Consider the following 24,794-nt stretch of genomic DNA (forward strand, 5'->3'; position numbering starts at 1 on the left):
TAATAAACAAATCTAAAAGCCTTATTCTGGGGGAAGGTTTTTCATATTTTTTATTGCAATTTTTGTAAGATATTTGATATTTTTTTCTTTCTACATTGTTAAAAATTGAGCTTTTATTTTTATTACTTATTTTTTCCAGAGGTTGGAGGTGAAACTTTTTTTCATATTTCAATTTAGTTTTAGTTTTGAGAGCATTTACCGTTTACATAAACAACAAAAGTTTAGTTGTTGTTTTTAGCCCAAGTAAAGAAGAAAAAAATAGACATTTCCTCCTAAACAAATGTTTATCATTTTATGTCATATGAAAGAAAAAAAAAATAAAATAAAAAACAAAAGAAAAAATTACCATATATTATACAGGTATACATCATCATTATATATGTATGATACATACTCAAATATCAAGTATATACATATTTATAAATGTCTATAGAAATGTTTTATTTTTATTTTCCTTTTTTCTGTGCCCTCCTTGGTCTATTTATTTCAATATAAGTATTCTTTTTTTTTTGTTTGTTACTCAGAGGAGTATCAAGAGGAGTATATATTTATTTTATCATATTAAATTCATTGTCCATGTCCTTTTATTTGACATTATGGTAGAGCTGCTAGCTAAAGCGTGTGTGATTTTTTTTATTTTTATTTTCTAGTATAATAAATTTTATAAAAAAATAACTTTAAAAATAAAACAAATATATAAAAAGCAAAACTTTTAGCATTAACAACTTGACGCTTTCTTCCCACACCCCTGATGCGTTCTTACCATTGAGATTATTTGCTTTATCCTTGTTGTATTGTAACATTTTTGTATGCCCTCCAATTTTGTTGGATTTACACTTTATTTAAATAGGTCTATGCTTATAGATACATAATAGATACCTTTGCTTTTATTATATAGAGATATTTTATCTTCTTATATTACTTTCCGTTTTTCCCACCCACTTTTCAACAAACTTTTTTTTTATTACCTCGACTAGATAGTATTATATAGAAAAATAGCTAAACTATTGAACACTATGGCAAGAAAATGACAAAAATCAGAATTTAAAATGGTCACTGCAAAGTCTTTTCGTTTTACTTAGAACTAGTTAAGAGATAACTGTTTTGTAATGAGATGTATTATGTATTACCATGTTAGTACATATTTTCTCTCAAAGATATATTTTTAAATATTCATTATATGTTTGTACTAAGCTGTTTATTTAAACACATCAAATTCGTTATTATTTTAAAGCATTGACTTAATTAAGTGCTTATTTGTCATTTAAATTCATGCAGTCAAACTAAGGGCTTTAAAATATAAATTAAACGTATTTTTATATAAATTTTACAACCCATAGTGCAGTTATTTAATAAAGATTTTTCCCCAGCTACTATCTAACCAAATATGTCTAATTTCTAAAAATTTCTTTTTTTTTTTTTTCTTTTACCCTCCGCAAAAACATCTATTAAATGTTACATACAAAAATATCCTGTCCTAGCAAATGGTTATAAATATAAAAAAATTTTCTATAGCAATTCTTAACATAACATATTGTTATCATAATATTGTTATCATTTGGTGTTATCGCACGCGTATCTTTTTTTTGGGAAAATTAACAGACAAACGACCCTAGATAAGTTTACCTTAAAAAAAACTTTTTTCTAATAAAAACAACAACAAAACAAATCCTAGCATATTGTAGAACAACAACAAAAAAATACATGTCCTAGAAAATATATGAACGTCTTATAAAAAGGAAAGTTATTTTAGCAAGTAAAACAGTTATGTTCAAAAAAATTTACATGAGAATATTTAATTTTAAAGAATTATTAAATAAATTTTAATTTCTATATTGGACTTAATACATCTCCACTATAATTATATGCTTCACCTTCGTGAGTACACTAAGTTTGTCATTCCGTTTGTAATTTTTACAATATAATAATCCGGATCCTTGTAGATAGCGGAATCGATTAAGCCATGTCCGACTGTCTGTTGAAATAAATTTTCTAAAGACTCCAGATATATTCGAGGTCCAAATCTTTAAATCTTTTCAGCAGGATCGGAACATATATAACAAAAATATAGGCAAAAATTTCCTCAACAAATTATAAAAAGTTGGTAATACAGTGTATTTATTTGTGGATAGGTACAACAGTTTCTACTCCTAATGCAGCTTACATTTGTTTGTGTGTAAGTTATATGTGCTGAAATACAAATCTATACAATTATTGGTGTTTTTTATGCAGATATAAAATGTTGCTTTAAACATTTTCAAAAGTGGAGTTAACTCAATTGTATTCTTAACAAAAGCTAATTTTATTCGTGTGTTATAATTATTTTTAAAATTTCTTTAAAAGATTTAATTCTTTACTTAGAATTTTACTTGACAATTTAATATAATTGTTTGATTATTGTGTCAAAGATTAATTTAACTCTCAATTTATTTTTAACATATTTATAAAAGAAAATTCTTTACAAAGTAAAGATTTGTATTTAAAAAGTTCACAGCAAACCATTTAATTTAAAATATAAAGAATTTTCTTTTATAAATAAGTTAAAAATAAATTGACAAAACAAGGTTCCTATGACTGAAATAGTATATAAAAATTTGTATTAAAAACCTTTGATATATTTAAAAATTTAAACACAAATAAATTAGAACTTTAAAAATTTTACTAGTATAATTTTTTCTTTTAACTCAAAACTTTTTAAGTTATATTGACGAACAGTCACCAACTGTAAGGACAACAATGTCTTTTAAGACTACAGAAATATCCCTAGAATTTATATAAAAATAGGCTCAGTTTTGCATGACATGATTTGGTGAGTAAAAAGTTTTATCAATTCAATTTCAATTTCCTCCCTTTTAAGTATTATATTACAAACTAAAATCAGCTATTTTATATTGCTACCACTTTAAAACTCTATAATCGACTACAACTAAATTCCCCACAATATTTTTGTTATTTCCCCCTTTTAATTTTCTCCTGATAAATAATCAATTTTATTAAATCCACTTTAGTAATTAACACAAATAAAATATAAAACAAAATACAACTACACTAACACATATTTTCCATTATCTACTATAAACCATAAAGTATGCAACAGTTTTTTTTATATTCAAACAAATTGAAAACTATAAAAAAAGGGGAAACGGTTGGGAAACCTAAATCTAATTTGTTTATGTTTTAGTTTTAACACAGAAACTCTTATCTATCACGATAGATAGAGAATATTTGTAGTCTATAGTGAGGGTATTCAACTAGTTACTTTTGCCACTAGTTGCTGGCATGTGTTGCTAAATCTAGGAAACTAGGAAGGAATGAAAATTTAAGCAGCCAAGCAACAGGCTCAACATTGTTGCTTACAACTGTTGTTGCGTTTTGTTCTTTTCTCAAGGATTATTAAATAAAAGCAAAAAGTAAGAAATGAAAATCAGTGGATTTCTAATAAAGATTGTTTGAGATAGAAAGAAATTTGTAATTTTTAAAGGATCTGCAGTATTTTTAATTTCAAATTAATTAAAAAAAATCGTATGCTTAATTAGTTTATATCAGAAGCAATATCCATTAAAATATATTGTAATCAAATAGCACAAAATTGAATAATCACAAAAATAGATTAATGTACATCAGTTCAAAATTAGTATTATTTTCAAAACATTATTATTATTTTCAAAAGTTTACTTCTCATTTCTCTTCCTAGGAAGTTGTTTTCGTACTAAGTACTTCTACGAGTAGGTGTATATAACTCCACATAATTTCTTCCTTATTTTACTTGCTTTTATCTAACTCTCTAACTCCTACTCTTCAAAAAAAAATAACAAAATATTTAAAAACATGGCAACAAATTGTTTTTAGCTTTAAGCCAAATTGTAGCGTTTTATCCTACTACATTATTTTTTTTTTTTTAATTTTAATTCTCTATCTCTATGAAATATTTATTTACTCATATTTTTTTCTCTGTCTTTCAACTAAATATAAAATAGGAAAAACAAATTAATTAACCAAACATGTTGGAGCATGTTTTAGCAGGAGGAGGAAATATATACAACACACAGCAACATCAGCAAATATGGCAAAAAGGAAACAAGCACAAAGTACTCAAAAAAAATAATAATAAACCTGATATTGTAGAAAATAGCTTGGAGGATTATTTTTCTAAATGTTATAGAATTAAATAATTCGTATGCCTTTTTTCATAGATTTAATATTAAAACGTAAAAATTTTGCAAATATAATTCTGGCAAGGGGAATTTCCAGGACACAGTAAAATTAAGTTTTTATAAAAATTTTCTAACACAATTACAATTAAATCTCATAATTTCCACTGTTGTACTTATCTAGCCGCTGGGGTCATCATGTTAAATATGTTACAAAAACAACATAAATTCCTTAACAAAAAAATCTCATAAATTTCAATCCCAACTAAAGAGGATACAAGAAAAAAACAAACAGAACCTAGAAAAAAAAACCTTCACATACAAAACCTATAGGTATGCTTTTGTTTTTTCCATATAAAAACTGTTATTATTCATACAATCCGATAACAGAAAATCATGTTAATATTATAAAGACACATAAATATAATACAGAGATATAAAAGTACATTAACATTTCAAATGTAAATGATGGATTTTGTAGCACAAATCAAGAGATTTTGTATGTGTGAAACCACATACATGCCAAAACATACACAAACACACTACTCTCTACTCCTTACCACTCTAGTCTGTTCGTATAGAAAACAAGGATTAAACCAACATTGACAAACACATATAGTTGTATGTATGTATTTATATAAAACCAAAAAGAGGGAAATACAGACAGACAAGTACAATATGAATGTATTATTAGATTCTTAACAAGATGAATATGATGAACAATAATAGTCTTTATGGCACTTACAACAACTACAATAACTACTACCACTGCCATAACGACAACATAAAGGACAAGCAGGACAACTGGGGGAAGGGACAATCATGACGACGACGATGATGATGATGAGTAAAACAGACATACCTACACCACTTGCTTACTTACTTACTTACAAACATACAGAGACATACGTTCACAGACAGTAAAATATAAATATTTATGTGTATAAGTTAAAAAGAAACGTGAGTGTATGTATGCTGTCTGTATGATGCGTGCCATAGCTTGAATGCTACAATTTCATTCCCCATGTGGCACGCTTAAGAAATAAATGTTATTAGTATTTGTGTGTGTAAGTGAGAGAGTTCATTCATTTATACGTTTACGTCGTGCATACTACAAATTCATATGAAAACATATGGAATTTATGGCAATTTTCTCTACTTGACCACTGATTTTCCATGAAAAATTGTATGTGTTTGTTGTTGCCTGTATAAATTTTATACCTTCCTGATTGAGTCGAAGTGTGTAAGTATTATGTAAATGTAAATACATACATATGTATGTCTGTGTAGTAAAATGGAAATCGCATAAAAGGTTTAAATGTACAATGAAAATAGCATAATACAAACTGAGATATACACTCACACATATATAAATAATTTTATGAATTATTGAATTCATAACCCAATATAACGCAGGACAATGCAAATTTCAGATCTTAGTTCCAGTAATAGTTTAAATCTAGTTTTATTCTGGTTCAGTTCTAGTTCTAGTTAACTAATTTAATAACTTCATGTTCATTGGGTTTTTTGTGCATTATTTTATAAATTCTTTGTAAAACTCTTATAATTACTAATACTAATGTTAAATTTTAAGCAAGTCAAATATTCTAAATCGGCAAAGGACACCAACTCCAAAGAGTCTTAAAACTAATGAATAGAAGACAATTTATAAATAAACAATTGAATTTTCAAATAAAACCTTGAAAAGAAAATCTAAAACCTGGAATTAAAAACAAGACTTTTACTAAAAAATTAAAAAAAAATACACTTTCTGAAAAACATGCATAATTTAAACAGCAAACATAAATGACAGAAAATATAATAACAAAAATATGTCTGCAAATAAAAGAAAAATATGTAATGAAAAGAATAAATTCTAAAAAAATATGGTATAAAAAAAATAAAAAAATATATAAAGGCATACCAACAGGCGCACACATACATATACATATAGATAGACAGACATACACCACGAAGGAAACGAAAAATTTCTATTTTTATATTAAAATGATGAAATGGCAAAATATTGCAGGAAAAACACAATCACCTTAGAATATGATTGTTTGACTGCTAGAAGCTGCTGTTAAAGCAGAAAAGCTAGCAAAAACTCTTACAATAGAAAGAAGAAATCTTAATATTATTATTCATAGAAAAAAAACACACAGGATATACAAGTATTCAACAGACGTTAAAAGGAGAAAAAATGATTTTGAATTTATATTTTCTTAGTTTTTTTTATAATTTAGAACTGTGTGCCACCATTTACTTGATGATAAACAAAAAAAAGTGTTGACACAATATATTGCAGTAGTTTAACGGAAAATCTAGCACATATAACCCAACACAGACAAACAATAATATAGACTATATGTTGGTAAGTCTTGTTGCATACTTTAAGGGGAGTAAATTTATTTTCTATTTGTTCTATTTTTTTTTTACTTTTTTTAAAGAAAGAAAGCATTGTCATTTTATTTCTTTTTTAACATAAACAGCAAAATTATAAATATTGTATGATAAAAAAATCTGTTTAAAATTATGGTTAAAAAGTAAACCTTTGGCAATTTACTGGAAATAATTTTGTCTTGTATTCTTTTCTTGTTTTTTTAATGCTAGACAAAAATTTTTATATAAACTGATTTTTATAGTTGAGAAAAAAATGTATAAAATGCACTTAAAATTGTTTAACATTGTGTTTATAGAGTGTTAAAAAAATTAGTGCATACTTTAAGGGGCAAAGATGACAAAAAGTCGTTAAAAATTTATGTTGCTTTGTTGAAATATTTTTAGGGAATTTGAAGGGTTTTAAGAGTGTTAAACGGTAGTAACGGATTTAAATATTCATTTAGTAAGAAAACAGAAAATATTAAAACTAAACACTGTTAAAACATTTGATGAGTTTTTTCAATGTATTTTAAAAGACTTTAAATTAAATAAAAAAATTTATAATTTTTTTGATATATTAAATTAAAAAAAACTAAATTATTACTTAAAAACTTATTGTAAAGTTTTGGTTTTTCAAGCCAAAAAAAAATTAATTAAAACAAATTTTCAAATTTATCTTCAAAACTAAATATTTAGAATTAAATTAAGCTTGATCCTGTTTTAATGGATCATCTGAGCCGAAAAATGATTTCTAATTTTTCTAGCGCTCTAATTCAGAAATTTTGAAATAATCCTTTAACATTACAATTATTTTCCCCAAACTTATTTTGTATTTATAGACTTCTTAATACAAACACACAGACACACTTTCACAAAGCTAAAGTTAAAACAAAACTTATGCTTTTAATATATAAAATTAAAAAAAAAAAAAAGATTGCAAAATTATAAAAAAAGAAAAAGTTTATTAAAAATATTATAAATATAAAACTTTATCCAGGTATGATTCTCACAACTAAAGATAGAAGGATGTTTTGTTGCTGACATACATACATAGTTGTGTTTGTATGAATGAGAGTGTATTTTTAACAAATTAATTTTTAAGCCTTTACTCATACACAATCACATACAGATGTATGTGCAAGGATAAATGTATGTTAAACTTCTTCCAGCATTTTTTGTTAATGAAATCAACTGCATAATAGAAAGAGTAGAGAGAGGCAGCAGGCTGACAGAAGGCAAAACATGCATATGTAGTAACTAAATTTTAACTCAAGTGCAGTGGTGTTGATGAATAGATACCAAGAGTATAAAAGAGAACTGGTGGAACAAGTTTTTTTTTTGCACAGAAAAGTATACATATGCATGAAAACAGTAATGTGACGCATAGGGAAATGTTAAATATGCCATGACTCACACTCTGTGTATCAATGTAAGTTGCTTAAAGTATCATGTATGACTCCAGGCTGTATGTAAAAATACTACAAGTTTTTTTTTTCTCCCTATTATTAGGTTGTGTTAGAGAAAACCCCTAACGAAATCATAGTTACACAAGTATGACATACATATTTATATTTGTATGAGAATGAGTGAAAGTGTATACATTCTTTTAGGTATGTAAAGATGTATATTTTACTATATATGTATGTATTACCAAAAATTAGTAAGACTGATGTTAGTTTAAATTACTACAGATACAGGTGGATAATAAATAAGCTAAAGCACACATTTGTCGACAGACAGACGAAATAGTGATCAACGAGGGTGAAGTAATAATTACACAATTTATTTTAGTAGAATTTTAAATTTTTTGGTCTTTCGAACCAGGAATTTTTCTTTAATTATAATTACTGATCTAAATTAATGAAAATAAAATATCAGCATAAATTTTAGAAATAGCAATATAATTAAAAAAATTTAATCATCTTTTTCTAAGAGCAACTGAAATTAATTTTAAAAAATTTTAAATCACACCACTTATAAGCCCTGATAGTGAAGAAAATTTTACTTCTAATGAAAGTGAGTTAATACTTTGAAGATTAATTTCGTAAAACTACAAAGACTTACTACAACCAATACAGAAATGTTTTCTAACAACTTTAAGAAAAACTTTTAATTTTCATACATTTTGTCTAGAACTATGAATAATACGGAATCAAGAACGAACACACCAAACTATTGGATGTAAAGAACTAAGTGGGTGATCATCCCATACCCTTAAATTTAAATATACATTCATATTCATTTCATATCTAAGTAAATATTAACTAGCAGCATCACAGTTTTGTAAACTTAAGTGTGTAAGTGTAAGCCCAGCGGGAAATTCAGTTCATTTACAATGAACAACAACAACTTACGCACTTACACAGGAGCATATTTAAACAACTTTGCACATTTAGAACAAGGTAAGGTGGTATCCATCCATGTTAGTTAAACCAGCATCAAAACATAAGAAAGCAAAAAAAAAAAAAAGAACAAGACACAGTCTAACACAAAGACATCATTAGTATCGCTTTACCAAGAGACATTTTAACGATGTTGTAACTAGCAATAGAAGCAAAAAAATTAAACGTTAAACATTTTTTAACTGGGCGCGTGCTGTTTCCGTTTTTCCCCAACAGAGCTGTCAGTGTGTGGTATACATGTGTTAATTACAATGTGACTGACTTGTGTATGTTTTTGAAGGCACTTTTAACACTGTAGACAACCCAACACCACCACTAACAACTTTTATAAAAAAAGGAAATAAAATTGTAGTGGAAAAAAGAAATATGACAGATTTTTTCAATAAATTTATAGTGCAAATGTCATAAGTATGTTAAAAAGTTGAAAGAAAAAGGTTGCCAGCAGTCAGTGGGTAATGAAGGTGTTGACTTTTTCCCACATTACCTTATTTATCATAAACACATTTATATTTAGTTCAAAATAAATCACTTTAAGTCATGATATCAAATCATCAAATCAAATAAACAAGATGGAGAAAATAAATTATTGAAAAACAAACTTAAACTTGTTGTTGATTGAAATCCGTTTAGCTGAGACATATATATGCTTTGCCTTCGACAAAAAAGGACGAAAGAAACTCGACAAGGCAAAAAAAATTGTATGAAAAAGTTTTTAATAAATTTAATGACATGTCTTTTACGCAACGAAAACTTTTGATTTATGAGAAAACATTTCTCAATGACTTTTGAGCAAATGATTTGCTTAAGAGAGTAGAACAAAATAACATAAATAAAGATTTTCTATAAGTTTATTAAAAAAAATATTTAGATTATTTAGCGTATTCGGAAGTTAAACATTGTTAAGCACTTAATAGTGGAGGAGTGGAGAAAATTTCAAATATTAAAATTTGAAATTTTATGTAATTTAAAATAAGAAATTAGAGTAGAAACGGTTCAGTTCTAGTTCAGTTCTAGTTCAGTTCTAGTTCAGTTCTAGTTCAGTTCTAGTTCAGTTCTAGTTCAGTTCTAGTTCAGTTCTAGTTCAGTTCTAGTTCAGTTCTAGTTCAGTTCTAGTTCAGTTCTAGTTCAGTTCTAGTTCAGTTCTAGTTCAGTTCTAGTTCAGTTCTAGTTCAGTTCTAGTTCAGTTCTAGTTCAGTTCTAGTTCAGTTCTAGTTCAGTTCTAGTTCAGTTCTAAACATTTGCAATATAACTAAAGATTATATTGTTTTCATATTGTACTAAATATTTGAAATGTAATTTTGCTATAAATGCAAATTCCTTTTTTTAATATTATTTTTTTGCTTGAATACCACCTGCCTATTACTTACGTATGCTGATTGAAATACACCTCTAAAATGTATAACAAATATTTTTCAACGTAAAATTCTATTGTTTTAGCAATAAAAATAGTTTTTTTCTAGTTTCACTAAAAAAGAAGAAAAAAAATTTGCAAATAACATAAATAACAACAATCGCGAAAGAAAAATAACGAAATATTTATGTTATTGGTTTTTAATCCTTTTGCTAAATGTAGTAAAATTGAACTAACAACCAATATGAAAAAAAATAAATATTGTTAGTTTATGTTTAATTGAATATTTTATTATATTTTTACAATATTGTTTGCAAAAAAGTAAATTCATAACAACAAATAAAAATAGTTCAAATAGCAAAACAAAATATTTAAATTTAGTTAAAAAACATAGTTTTTTGATGTATGAGTAAGTTAAAGCCTGTTAATCCTTAAGATTTGTTTTACAATATTTTAGGTTTTTATTTGTGTGTATTTGTTGCTGTTGTTTTAAACTCTAATAACAACTATAAAACAAAGTAGAACATAAAAATATATAATAAAAAAATAATTGCAAAAACTGTTAAAGAAGCTAAATTTTATAAAACACCCTTGTCCCAGCTACTAGCTGAAACCAGGAGTACAGATCTAGTATAAAAACTTTTCGTAGTTTTCTACTAAACACTTTGTTGTTGCTGTCTTATAAAAGTAATTTAAATTTTCTGCATCTCCAGCAATGTTCTAATAATGTCTTAGCGCAAACTACAACAGCAAAAAAAACCTTCACACAGTTATGTCGGCTACTCATACATTTACACTTTTATGTTGTCTCTCTGGTTGAGCAACAAAACAATCTACAAGTTAAATTTAGTTTTATCCTTTATTGCTGTTTTTATTCTTGTTCTTATTCCTTTTCTTATATAATTTTATAACTTTTTAATTTGTTATTATTATTATTTTCATTTTTTTTTTTCAATTCACTTTAGCTAAGGAAACTACTTTCCATGGTGACAATATTTTTATTTCCGTTTCCTTTTCAGCTGTATAAGTTGGCAGATTTTACTCGTTTCCTTAATATTGATTTTGGCCTGCAACGAAACAAAATAAAAAAATTTAAACACGTGATTTCTTTGACAGTTATTGTTGAGAATATTTGAAGGTTTTTTTAACCATTTCCCAAGAAAGCAAATAAAATATCTGTAATACATACATTTATTTATACATAATAAGGACTTTAGTCTAGCTGTCTGTCTGTATGTCACTTTTTCATAATCTCTTTATCAATTTTGCTATGATTTGATATCACCCTTTTTTGCTTGTTATTATTTATACTCAATCAAATCTAAAATTTTATCTATATGTTTTACTAATAACAAACATAAAATATTTTCCCCCATCCCTTGAGTTTTTTTTATTATTAAGAGTATTTTCCATATTTCAGCATATGTCCCTTGGGTTGTATTATCTAATCGCTTGAATTGTATTATTTTGTCTCCCTCCATAAAAAAATGAATTTATGATATTATTTTATCTATAACTGTACTGTCACTCAACTTAGTGGAATGTGGGGATTTGTAACAGCCGAAATTTACTGTAATTTTTTTTTGTGTCTATGATATTTTTTATTTCCTTTTAACGATAGATATATAAAAATATTTCTAATACAATTGTTGCTTAATGAGTCCACTTAGTTGAAAAGCGTTTTATATTGTTTTATTGTGTTACCATGAGTTTTATGACTAGAATTTAAGCATGCAACAAGTTTTAGGAAAAAATTGAAATATATTGAATAGGAACAATACTAGAGCTGAATTAGAACTGAACTAGAACTGAACTAGAACTGAACTAGAACTGAACTAGAACTGAACTAGAACTGAACTAGAACTGAACTAGAACTGAACTAGAACTGAACTAGAACTGAACTAGAACTGAACTAGAACTGAACTAGAACTGAACTAGAACTGAACTAGAACTGAACTAGAACTGAACTAGAACTGAACTAGAACTGAACTAGAACTGAACTAGAACTGAACTAGAACCGAACTAATTTTAAAAATTTAGTTGTTAAACAAAACATGGTTTAAAATTTAATAGCCTTAAGCTATATTAAAAATAACTCTATTAGTCATGATTTTGATTTACTTAATTTGTAATTACAATTTGGCACTAAATACTATAATATTAAAATGCATGAAAAAAAAATATTATTGAAAAAATCACTTAATCCTTTTAGACGCTTAAATAAAACAACATAAAATAATAAATTAATAGAATAAATTATAGAAAACAACATTTATTCTCTCACACCATAAAGTCACAGCAATATAATAAAACTAATAATAATAAAAATGTAATAATATAACAAATCCCCAGGAAATAAACTCATTTTATAAATTGTTTAAATTGGACAAGAAGCAAAAAAAAAAAAAAATAAACTACTTTCAGAAGTGGAAAACTAGTAAGTAAAGGGTGTTTGAAATAAAGCCAAGTTAAGACAATAACAATTGATAAAAGTGCTATTCAAACGACACTAGTTTATTTTTAGACCTTTTTTCTTTTTTTTTTTTTTTTGCTCACACTCTCACATAGACGATAAAGACACATAAATTGACCAATTTCTTTTAAGTGGGCGGAGTAGTGACAGACGGACTTTAACGGCAGTTAAATGCAGTTAAAGTACTTGTTCAATTATTTAATACATATCAACAAACTGTTGGCATTAGGTATTTGTCAGTGGTAGGAATATTTGTTTGCAGGACTAATGAACGTTGAAAATTGGTAGTTTTTTTAAGGATTTTTTTTTTCAAATCCATTTGTATAAATTATATTTCAAGCAACAAAAATTATTTTTGTTTTTCAACAAAATGAATATACAAAATTGTTTTAATAAAATATGCAATAATACATTAACACAAATCGATACAAAAAGGTGTATATGTATATAAATACATTAAAAGGATAAAGTTTAATAATACGAATATAAACATAAACTCACTCAATAAGTAACTAAATGACTAACATATGTGGTACGTTGGTAAATAAAGGCAGGGGAATATGTCCCCCTTTTTTTAATAAAAGTAAAAAAAAAATAGAAAATAATTATATGCGTGTCTGTGGTGTATCCTGTTGCTAGCAACACACCATTTCTAGAAATAAAGAGTTTTTTTTTAATTTTATTAAGGTTCGAAGGATCATGTCTTAAAATAAACATCTATTAAAAACATTTTTTTAATTCTCAACTAAATTTAACACAGATTTAAATTAGTTATTTGGCTAGAAGGAACTAAAAGACATCTCTCAAAGTAAAAATCTGTTAAAAAACTTTTATTGGTTATTTGGCTCGAAGGACCTAAAATGGCTCTTTTATTGTTTAAGAAATTTTACTTAGATAACAAAATATTTCGAAGATTTGAAGTCCATTTAATAATAGAAATGTGCGAGGGACATCTCACAAAAATTAGTTAAAGTTTTTTATATAACATTTTAGAAAAAATAATCAATTAACCTAAACAACAGTGTATCAGACATTTATCTATGAAAGCCATCACTCACAACACACATTACTGGAATGTAGTAGAGTTGAGGTGAAGCAAACAGCAACAACTAAAATAGTGATAAGCACTTTTTATAAATATAAAAGCTCGTTGGCATGGCATACTTAAACTCTGTGTACAAGTAAAAAAGCTAATAAATATGCATGATGGTAAATGCAGAAAAGTCCAGAATAGGAAAAAACACGTACGAAAATATGAAACGTTATATTCTATAATATTTACTTAACACAACAAAGAAAGAGAAGGTTAGCTGCCAGGACATATGATTTAATATTTTATAGGCGCCTACTTCATTAAATTTAAATATAGGTTTTACAACAGAAAAACCGCACAGAAAACAATATAAAACTATAGATAAACGATCGCAGACAGAAACGGTTAATAACATGTGTAGGTGTATAGTAGTTTTGCTGTGGTTTTTATTTTCTCTAGGATTCACCAACAAAGTTGCAAAATCAGTTTGGTAAGGGAATGCAGTCATATGTTTATAATGTTTACATTAACAATAGTTTAACAACGATATGGGAAATTAAAAACAAATGAATTCCTCTTTTTGAGGCATTAAAAAATAAATAAACTTCTTTTATAAAATTTTAAAGGATTTTAATGTCTCCTTTAAATTCTCTTAATCTAAAACGCCTACTAATTGTGTTCAATATTATTATAAATGTAAGCAAAGAATGTCTCTTAATGGCTGTTATTATAATTGTAATTAGTGGTTGGTATAAAATGTATATCTTAATAAACTGCTTATAGTATTAACCATATTGTTTTAAATAATTATATAACCCTTGATTTTTTAATGAAATAATTAAATTTAATCATACGAATAAAAAAAGAAAACTTAAGAAAAAAAAACACTTTGTTACAAATACATTTATAATAAAATTGTTAAACCGGATATTAAATTAATAATATACTACAAACAATACAATTACATAGTAAAAATGAGAGAGAAAGTTGTAACTACAAAGATCAACTACTTTAAAACACATAGTGTACATCAACTACTTATTTACAGTTAGTTTTAGTTAAAGAGAGCGAAAAAGTGTGAAATTTTATTAAAGTAAAGAGCAGTTAGTTAGCTACAGAAAGTTAAAAGAGAACAACATACAAAGCCATGAATGATAGATAAAATAAGATTTGAATTTCTGATTTTATCTCACATTTACCACAGGATTTGAGGATTGTAGGGATTTTCTAGGATGGGCAGGATATTTTTTTTAAAGGTTGAGTTTTGTTTTATTTGTTTTGTTGCTCTAGGCGAAAAGTAGACACAAACCTTTTTAGGAGAAGATAGGTGTAATGAAGATGGCGATGGCATAGAACAATCAGAAGAAGCAGAACTGCAACGACTTGAGCTGGAGCAGTTCGAAGCCAAAGAAGTGGTCTGACTGTGGCTGGCCACTGGTGAGGTGGCCAATAATAATTTCGAAGTTTTATTGGCCAACTCAATGGTAGGACAGCCAGGAGCACTTCCTAGCAAACCAGCACCTGAACGCATACCAACATAACTGCCACCACTATTATTAGACACAATAGTGGTTGTTTTAGTAAAAAATTTGGTGCTAAAGTCATTGGTTTGCAGCAAGCCATTGGGTGCTCCACCCAAGAGACCAGGACCAGTGTTGTTAAGGGCATGGTGACCATTAGTGTTGATAGACGTAAAAGCGTTTGTTGTAGCCAGAGCATTGAGGAAGGCTCCCCCAGTCGCTGCAGTTGCTGCTGGAGAAGAACTAGTTGCAGATAGACTAATGTTATTATTTACATTATTGGATGGAGTAGTTGTTGACGACGATGATGAAGTCGTACCAGCCATATTTGCTGCAAACATAGCGGCTGCCACAGCTGCCGAGCCATTACAGGTGGGTATGATCGTCAAGGGTGTAGCAGCGGCCGTTGAGAAGAAGGCCGCTGTAGCAGGTTGCTGCTGCTGTGTAGCCTGGCCCAATAGATTGGAATTGTATTTGGTGGGCGTAGTGGGCGAGGTGGCATTACTCATTTGCATTTGCATATAAGTTTGCAACATTTGCAGTTGTTGCTGCTGTTGTTGTTGCTGCTGCTGCTGTTGTTGTTGGGCCACAGCAGCCTGTTGCTGCTGTTGTTGTTGTTGAGCAGCATAGAATTGTTGCATCTGGAATTGATGCTGCTGCTGTTGTTGTTGTTGCTGCTGCTGTTGATGCAGCATAGTGGCAGCGGCTGCTGCAGCAGCAGCTGTTGCTGGATACGTAGCCGTAGTATACGTTTGTGGCGTCATATGCAAATGATGAGGATGCGCTGGTGTTGGTGCTGCTTGTAACAACTGCATTTGCTGTTTGTGGTTGGTTTTTACAAAATTTTGTTTAGTAGTGTATAATTTTTTATATATATATAAATATAATTTTAATAAAAAAGTAGTATTTTTAAATAAAAAACAATAAAAATTTTAATTTTGAAAAGAAATTAAATATTGAAAGAATTTTTTTTAAAAAAAATTGTGTATTTAAAAAAAATATTAAAATAGACCTAAAAGTGCTGATTTAAAGTTCTTTTTTCACAATTAACAAAAATTAAATTATAAATTTCAATGAAAGCAAAATTAATTATTATATAGTATTAATTAGTAAGTAAGTAGTTTAGAATAAAAAACAAGAATTTAGAACAAGTGAAATATACTACAAAGTGAGTGAAATAATATTTTATAAGAGTGAAATTTAAAAAGGAAAGAGTAGAGTGGAGTAGTAAAGAGTTGAGCCAGAGTTGTATATTTAGCCAGACTATTTTATAGCATTTATTAAGAGACAGTTAGTATGTAAGTTAGTAGTTATTTTTAGTTTTTAACCATTAAAGTTTAAAAGAAACAAAAAAATTAAAAATAGTTAGTATTTAAATAAGTTGAATAACAGCATTACTTTTTTTGCATCTACTAAAATTAGCTGTAATTTTGATTTCATATGTAGTAAAAACTCATTTTAAAAAACAGAAACCAAAATGGAAAATTTTTGGTTTTTTTATATATTATTTTGTTTAAATTATTTTAGGTTTCTGATAACAAACATATTCAATATTATAGCCTATAATAATGTATTTGAAACATTTTTTATTTAAACACTATAGTCCAATTCACAATCAATGTCGTATCGATGTAGCAGCAGTATGTCATAAAAATTTTATTTGAAAAAAACAACATACTACAATACAACTATACAACACCAATTATAAATTGGACATATGTATTGGCTCGTAGGACCATAGAAATCAAGCTTATTCTTTGTAAATTATATCTTATTACATTAAAATCTTTTATAATCATAATTTTTTACTATTATTTTGTAGAAAAGCTTTATATTTTTTCAATAAAAAATCCAAAACATCTAAAAAACTTTAAGCTTGTAGAAATCATTTCAATTCACCCGGAGGATCATTTTAACGAAAAAATTTTTGATTTCTTTTTAGTAAAATTGTTAATAGAATACATTAGAAACCAATCAAAAGAATCAAGTATGTTCGAAACCGAAAAAGGAATCTTCCTGCGACTGTCAATATGTACCTATGTTGTTAACAATTATTTTTGAAAAAAAAAACTTTCCCCTAATGTATGGCCATAAATTTAATATCTATATGCTGTCATAAAATGATGACAGTTCTCACGCTTTTTAATATATAAAGTCGGTTGATAAAAGATATTTTTAAAACCTAATCATTTCCAACTTTAGTAAAATTTTGATTGCAAATGCAAAGAAATAAGTTTTTATTACGGGTTAAAGAATTTTTCAACTGAAATTTTAAACATACATTTGACCACTTCACATCCTGTATTGCATCGTTGTATCGGTGTAAAGTTGTTAAAAACGCGTTTTTAACGCGAATTGAATTCTTAAATGAACAATTAGGATTTGTTTAATGCAAACAAATTTCTCATTCATAATCGTCGTTCTAACGATGTAGATATGTTGTTCATTTTTTAACTACGAATGTAAATGAATTCTGCAATTCACAATCGATGTCATATCGTTGTAGCGTTGTATGGTATAAAAATTTTTAAAATATCATTTTTTGAAACAGATTAGACTAATCGACATACTACAATGCAATCATGAATAGACAAATATGTTTCAAATAGATATATATTGTCCTAATTGTTCTTAAAAATATTTCAAAGCAATAGTTGTTAATTTCATATTCTAACCTCAAATGTTTCAAATACATTTATTATAAAGCTAAAGAAAATGGAAAATCTGTTCTTTATTGATGACTAAATCTCCTAATTAAAATTTTTAAGCTATTGAAGAACTTAGAGAAACTTCTTCTTACCATTATAAAGTTAAGTTAAAACTTGTCTTATTTTATTTTGTTGAAGCTGAAGTTGTAGTTTTAGCTGCAACTGCTTTGTAGAAATTTAATATTCTTTTGCAAACGTTTTTTTTTTAACACTGACACTAAATTCTGTGATTTTTTTATATTTTTGTTTATTTAATTTTTTTTTTGGCAAATTTAATTAACTTTTAATGTTGTTGGTTATTATTTTTTTATATATGAATTTATACAAATTTAACGTTTATTTAAGTAGATGTTGATTTGTTGTTATTTGTTGATTATAACGAAATTATTGTGGTATTTAGGGATATTGAAAAGGAAGGAAGGAAAGAAGTAATTGTCGTTATAAGGATAAAATTTGTGGGTTTGGTTTTAAAGGACAAATATAGTTATGTGTTTTAAATGGGGTTTTGATTTATGGGCTGTAAAGTCTGTTTAAATTTTTTGTTGTTTTAGCAATTATTTTAATTAAACAAATTGTTGCCTTGATTGTTATATCTTTTCTATATTATGCACTTTGATTGATTATTTGATTAGGTTTTAATTGTTATAAATATAATATAATTTCTACTTATTTGCTAAAATGTTTATATATATGTATATATTTATATAAATTAAGGTAAATTCTGTAGATTGTTTATTTGTGATTATTTTATAAGTGTTGCTTTTTTAAGATTTAAGTTAAGAAAAAAAATGTATTGAAACACTTTGAGTTTAAATTTGAGGAGAGGCCTATAAATAGTTATAGATGATTGAATAAGATTGTCAATAAGAAGATCTATATTTAATGGTTTAAAATTTGAATATTAAGTATTGATTGATATAAATTTGTGCAATAGTTAGTTAATTAGTTTATACTATAAGTATGTATGAGTTTTTTTGATTGTTTTATAATTGAAAAGATTATTTATATATAAATATATATTGAGATAAAATGTTGTGATTAAATATTTTATATGAAATGTTTTTAGATTAAACTACTGGTATAAATTGTATAAATTTTAAGAGTAAAATTTGTAGACAGATTGTCAGAGTTTTGAGGATTGATATATATATGTATATAAAGATCACATAGATTGGGTAAAGAATTTAAGATTAGATTTATTCTTTAGACCTTAAAAGATTGTCGTTAAGAGGGATTGAGGAGCAGATGTTCAAAAGAGTAAACACACTGTTTTATAAGTATATATATATATTTAGATATAATTATTTGTTTGATATTTATACGCTATTGATTTTATATGATTGTCAAAACGCGTTTTCTTGAGTTAGTTTTTTTTAATAATGTGTTTTTAATACATTTAAGGATTTTGTCAAAATATAGCCAAAATCCCACTAACTTTTTTTTAGCTAAAATCTTATAACTTAAATTTTTTTGTTTTAATTATAATAATTTTATTATAAAGTTTATTATTCTAGCTGAAATATTTCACAAAAGTATTTTATTAAAAGTTTTGTATATAAGATACTTTTTGCTAATTTTTATGTTTTTTTTTTTTTATACAATTGACTTGGGTACGGGGTATTGAATTGTTTAATCCTTTCTTTGATTGCTAAAATATTACTTATAGCTGTTTGTAGAGCTTTACTCTAGTGTTTAATTTAAAATGTAATAAATTTATTATACAACAACCTTACGAATTGCTAATTGATTTCTGTTTAATTTTACAGTTGTTAATAACTCTTAAATTTTCTTTTCGTGTGACAAAAAAAAAAAAACAACCTTGTTTTTTTACAATTAAAATTTTCTTTAAAATTTACAATTATTTAATAAAAATATTTATTTTTTTGTTATTTTAATAATAATTTCAAATATTTATTTTCTTTAATCAAATGCTAAGCTCCTTTTTCTATAATTTTATTTTGCTTGTTTTTCTCTCTTCTGATATGTAAAAAATTAATACTGTTAATTTGTAATTTGCAACAATTTGTTTTAAAATTTCTTAAAAATTTTATTTTTTTTTTCAAAAATGAGTTTAAGATGTAGTGTAAACTTTAAGGATTGTTTTGCAGGGATTTTTATTAGAAAGGATACCACATGTATATTGTACAGTTGTTTATTCTTAGTAGCTGTTTGTTTTATTACTATTATTCAATGATGGAAAAAAAGAGTTAGTATAAATTTGTTATTACTTAGTAAAAATAATAAATTAAATACAGTTTTAGTTTAATGAACCAGTAAGTGACAAAAAAGTGCTTCATATTCATGATCATTACGTATTTATCTTCGGATCCTAAAAACTTTACATTAAACGTACAAACTTGAGTCACTATGAAATACAATTTTTGTTAATCTTTAAGAAACAAATATTATTTTCCAGTAAAACAAACATGTTTTAAGGATCATAGAATGCATTTAATTGAACTATAAAAAGAGTATAATATACTCATCGCAAGTCAAAAAATATTTTCTAGGCACTAAAATATAAGCTTTAGTTTTGAAGAAATAATTTGCCTGAAATTTTTTTCATTAAATACTTGATGGAAAAACCAGATTAATTTAAAATTTTTGTCACTTACTTTTTATATAAATAGAAATTTTCATAAAAACGTTTTTAGATAAAAACAAAAAAAAATGTTTAAAAATGTAACAAAATGCTTTTAACGCAAAATTTTTTAAAATAAATTATAAATAATTAAAAGAAACAATAACCAGCTCTGGATGCGAAGGACCATTCCTACTTATTTTAAAATTAATTTAATCTGACAAACTAATCTTTGTAATAAGAAATTAGTTTACGGAAACCTTTAGAAATTCTGACAAATTTTCTCTAAAAAATTGTCTTCTTTAATATCTATAAACATTTTAGTTGACTCAATACACAAAACTGCAAGTACAACTAAATATATTTTTTAAACAATTCGGCTACAATTGATTGATACAATAAATCTCTTTCTTACTTATTAAAAAAAACATTTAATGCATTTGAAGAGAATCGAATTAAAATTGCTGCAATTACTTTTGCAAGAAACTATTTTTAAATCTTAGTTGTCTCCATTAAATTTGTGTAAGCACAACTAAAACTTTTAAATTGAATTTTAAATTAGTTGATTCAATGCTATATATTAGCTTGACTTAAAATATCATTAAAAAAGATATTTTTAAGTGCAATTATTTATTTGACACAACTAAACTTTTAAACCTTCAAGATTAAAATGATTTTAACAGAAATAAGACTAATTGTAAGGAACTTTTGTTTTTAATAAATTATTTTATGAATACAAGAAAATCTTTGAAAAATCTGATTATAAATTTTTATAAAGATTATTGTTTAAAAAATATATTTTTTTAAGAAAAAAAATTTGTTGTAACTTTATTTTAACCCTTATTGTTTTCAAATTGAATTGAATTAAAATCCGTGTTCATAAACACATAAGTATTAGGAATAAATTAAGCGACAAAAGATTTTAAACACTATTGAAAAATAAATTTTACATAAATTCTACCAAAAGAACATATTTGTTACAGCAAAATTCCATAAATATTAATAAAGATCAAATACAAATATTATTTATAGAATGTATATATTTTTTAGAAATTTAAATTAAATCAGGTCAATGGCAAATCAAAGAGATTTTAAATTATCAAATTTCATATTAAAATTACAATGAAATAGGCAGCAAATATTTTATTGTTCAGACAAAGATTTTTTTACAACAACTATTTAATTAAGTTGCCAAGTTGAATTAGTAAAAAAGTATTTGTTGTGTCTAATAATTTCAATGACTAACTGATTGCAAGGAAAATTAGCAATTATATTAGTTATCAATTTGTATAATTGGTTGCTGTAACTTATTTTATGTTAAGGCGACAAATTTATAATAGATTTAAGAAAATATTTTTTTAAAACTAAGATAAATTGCTTATTTTTTAAAAAATTTAACTTAAATTTGATCAATAGCAAATCAAAGTGTTTATTTAAACAAAATTTATTTGTTTTAACAATAAATCTTTTTCAAAATAAACAAAAAGTTAGTTGTAATGATAAAAAAAATTGTAATTCGTTTAGCTAACAGCAGATTAGTTAGCATTAAAAAACTAATTTAATAAAAATGATAAACTAATTTTTATGAATAAAAGTTCTTGAAAAAAAAATATTTTTAAATTTGTTGTGCATCTTATGAGTTGATGGTAGTAACTAATTTAAATAGTTTGATATAGCTAATTATAAAAGAACTTGTACTATTAATAAGAAAATAAGTATTATTTTAAATCTGAATTGATATTGAGACATTTTCAAAAAAAATATATATTAATTCAAAACATTACTGAAAGGCTGGTTTTTAACAAAATAATTTATTTCTAAAATAATGTTAAAATAAGTAAGAAAAATAAGAAAAACATTTAATTAAAACTTAAAAATAAAAAAAAATAGTTTTAAATAAATTATTAATAAGAAAAGAAAACTTGTATAAACATTACCAATTAGTGTAGTCAAATAGTTTTGTGATGAAAAGTATGTAAAATGAGAGTTTTATTATTTAAAATTTGATGATTTTTCAAACTTTTCTTTTGCAGATTTGGCGCTCAATGTTTGGTTTAATCGAATAACTTGTTGCTAAACAAATTTTGCACTTTTATATAAATATTTTTTTAGAAAAATATTTTGATTTTTTTAAATATTGCACAGGGGTTTTTTTAATACGTTTATTTTGTTTAACACTATTTTGATTGAGATATTTTGATTAAGTTTTTTTTTTTTGTAGTTAAAGTTTGTTAGTAAGATGTTTAGAAACAAACACTAGAATTAAAGAAAAAATATATATAAAATTTAATTATTTTTTTTTTTTTAATTTAAAGATTTTACAAAAATTTATTTCTTTCAATATTTTAAAACTTTTTTTCTTTCTTCTGTTTGGTTAATATTTTATACGTGTTAGCTGGTTATTGGTCTTGGTTTTAATGATTTTGAGGAATTACTTTTATTTTCAGTGTTTTTCTGGTTGTTGTTGTTATTATTGTTACACACTTTTATAATTTATTTCCAAAAAACACTTAAACACTACACACATTTTAGTTATAAAAAATATATATTTTTTGTTAAAATTTTTTTTATTCTTTTTTTAACAGTTTGAGTTAGTTAAGCAGACAGAATATAAGAGGAAAGAAGCTTTAAAAAGAAAATATATTTTTTGGAAATATGTATTAGAAAAAGAGAAGAGCAGAAAAAAAGTCTTGTGTTACCACTATACAGTTTGGTTTTTAAACATTTAGGCCTACTTCAAGTAATTTTAGGTACGAATTAATATATTTCTATTTCTTAAGTATCTCTCTTTCTGGTCTATAAGTTGTGTTTTTAACCATTAAGGTAATATAATAAACATCATCATTATTATGTTGTTAATAATGAGGTTTTCTTGCTTTTTTTGTTCAATTCTTGGCCTTTTTCCTTTGTGGTTGGTTTATTTTTGTATTTCTTAGGTTGTTTTAGGCTTATAAGAATGTGTGTTTTTTCGGTTTTTTTTAGTATGGAAGAAAAGATAAAAAAGTAATTCAGCAAAGTCTTTTAAGTGTTTTTTGTTTTTGTATTTCTTAAAATTGCTTTTAAAAAAGGTTGCCAACTTGTGTAGCTTCGCTCTTTTTACTTATTTCAATATTGTTGCTGTTGTTTGTTTTCTAATTCTCTTTTGCTTGGGATTTATTGTTGTATTGCTTTTGTTACCAATTTCGTTAACAATATTAAGTATAAACGTGTTTTATTCTGAGGTTGAGGTCTTAAGTGTTATTTTTTGTGTTTTATATTTATGGAATTTATATTTTGCCGGTTCTTTGGCATTTTTTTTCTTCAATGACTGTTTTTTTTCTTATTTTCTTTGGTGCTAAATTGTAGAGATTGTTTGTGTAGAGAGGAAAGAAAAAGACTCTAAACTCGGCTTGAAGTTAACACAGTTTCCCGTAGAGAAAAATTAAGAAAGTATAAACTAAATCAGAATTTATTTAATTTTGTGAAAGTGTAAATTAAATCAAAGTATAAACTAAATCAAAATTTATTTAATTTTTAAATGATCTCATTAGCGATCTTAATAAAAATGTTATTTTATTTTTTTTTTTTAATACTCTAATAAAAATTTTTTCTATAAACCATTATTTTCACCAGATTTTTGTTTGCTATAAACAATGTTAAAATAATTGATTATTTAACTAAAAAGGTAATTTTTGAAATGTGTTTAATTAGTTGACACCACAAAAACTTGCTCATATCAATATTATGCGAAAATAGTTGTCTCTATTGAAATGTGTAACAAACAACAACTAATTATATAAAACATGAGTGTTTCAATTAAAAAAAAAATACATTTTAACTAAAAAGATAATATTTAAATATTTTAAATTAGTTGACACAACTAAAACATATTCATATCAATAAATATGCGAAAATTTAAGAACCTAATTAAGAATACGTTTCTTTCTATAGCACTTAATTTAGTTAAAATAGTTGTCTCTACAAAAATTTTTAACCACAACAAAATTTCTTGTTTCGTTCGATTACAAAAAAAGACAGCTCAAAGTTTTTAAAATGTTTTCAATTTGTTGACACAATAAAAAGGCGAATGTGTATTACTTTCCAATGAATTTATTTAAAAAAAAGCTGGATATTTTTATACTTTAAGAAAAATTTATGAAAAAATCTACATTTTCATATTGAGAAAATTTTTAATTTTAGAAAATATTTTTTAC

The 24,794-nt window shown here is 25.4% G+C and overlaps 1 protein-coding gene across 10 annotated transcripts in view; it reads right to left on the reverse strand.

Moving 5' to 3' along the window:
- Window positions 1-24,794, reverse strand: part of LOC111675656 (polypyrimidine tract-binding protein 1) — a 242,772-nt gene that overhangs the window by 116,746 nt on the left and 101,232 nt on the right. For 2 of the 10 annotated variants that reach the window (XM_046948406.1, XM_046948405.1), the window contains exons 1-2: window positions 18,113-19,852; window positions 15,588-16,130 (exon numbers count right to left, since the gene is read on the reverse strand). The exons of 1 other annotated variant lie outside the window; for it this stretch is intronic. In XM_046948406.1, coding sequence (XP_046804362.1) covers window positions 15,588-16,130; window positions 18,113-18,115 — 546 coding nt within the window. In that variant the 5' untranslated portion in view covers window positions 18,116-19,852. Of the gene's footprint in view, window positions 1-15,101; window positions 16,131-18,112; window positions 19,865-22,538; window positions 22,858-24,794 lie in introns of those variants that run through there. 7 more of the 10 variants (XM_046948412.1, XM_046948409.1, XR_006940512.1 and 4 more) reach the window with 6 other exon arrangements.

Source organism: Lucilia cuprina, chromosome 4 (genome assembly GCF_022045245.1).
Source record: "Lucilia cuprina isolate Lc7/37 chromosome 4, ASM2204524v1, whole genome shotgun sequence".
Taxonomy (NCBI): Eukaryota; Metazoa; Arthropoda; class Insecta; order Diptera; family Calliphoridae; genus Lucilia; species Lucilia cuprina.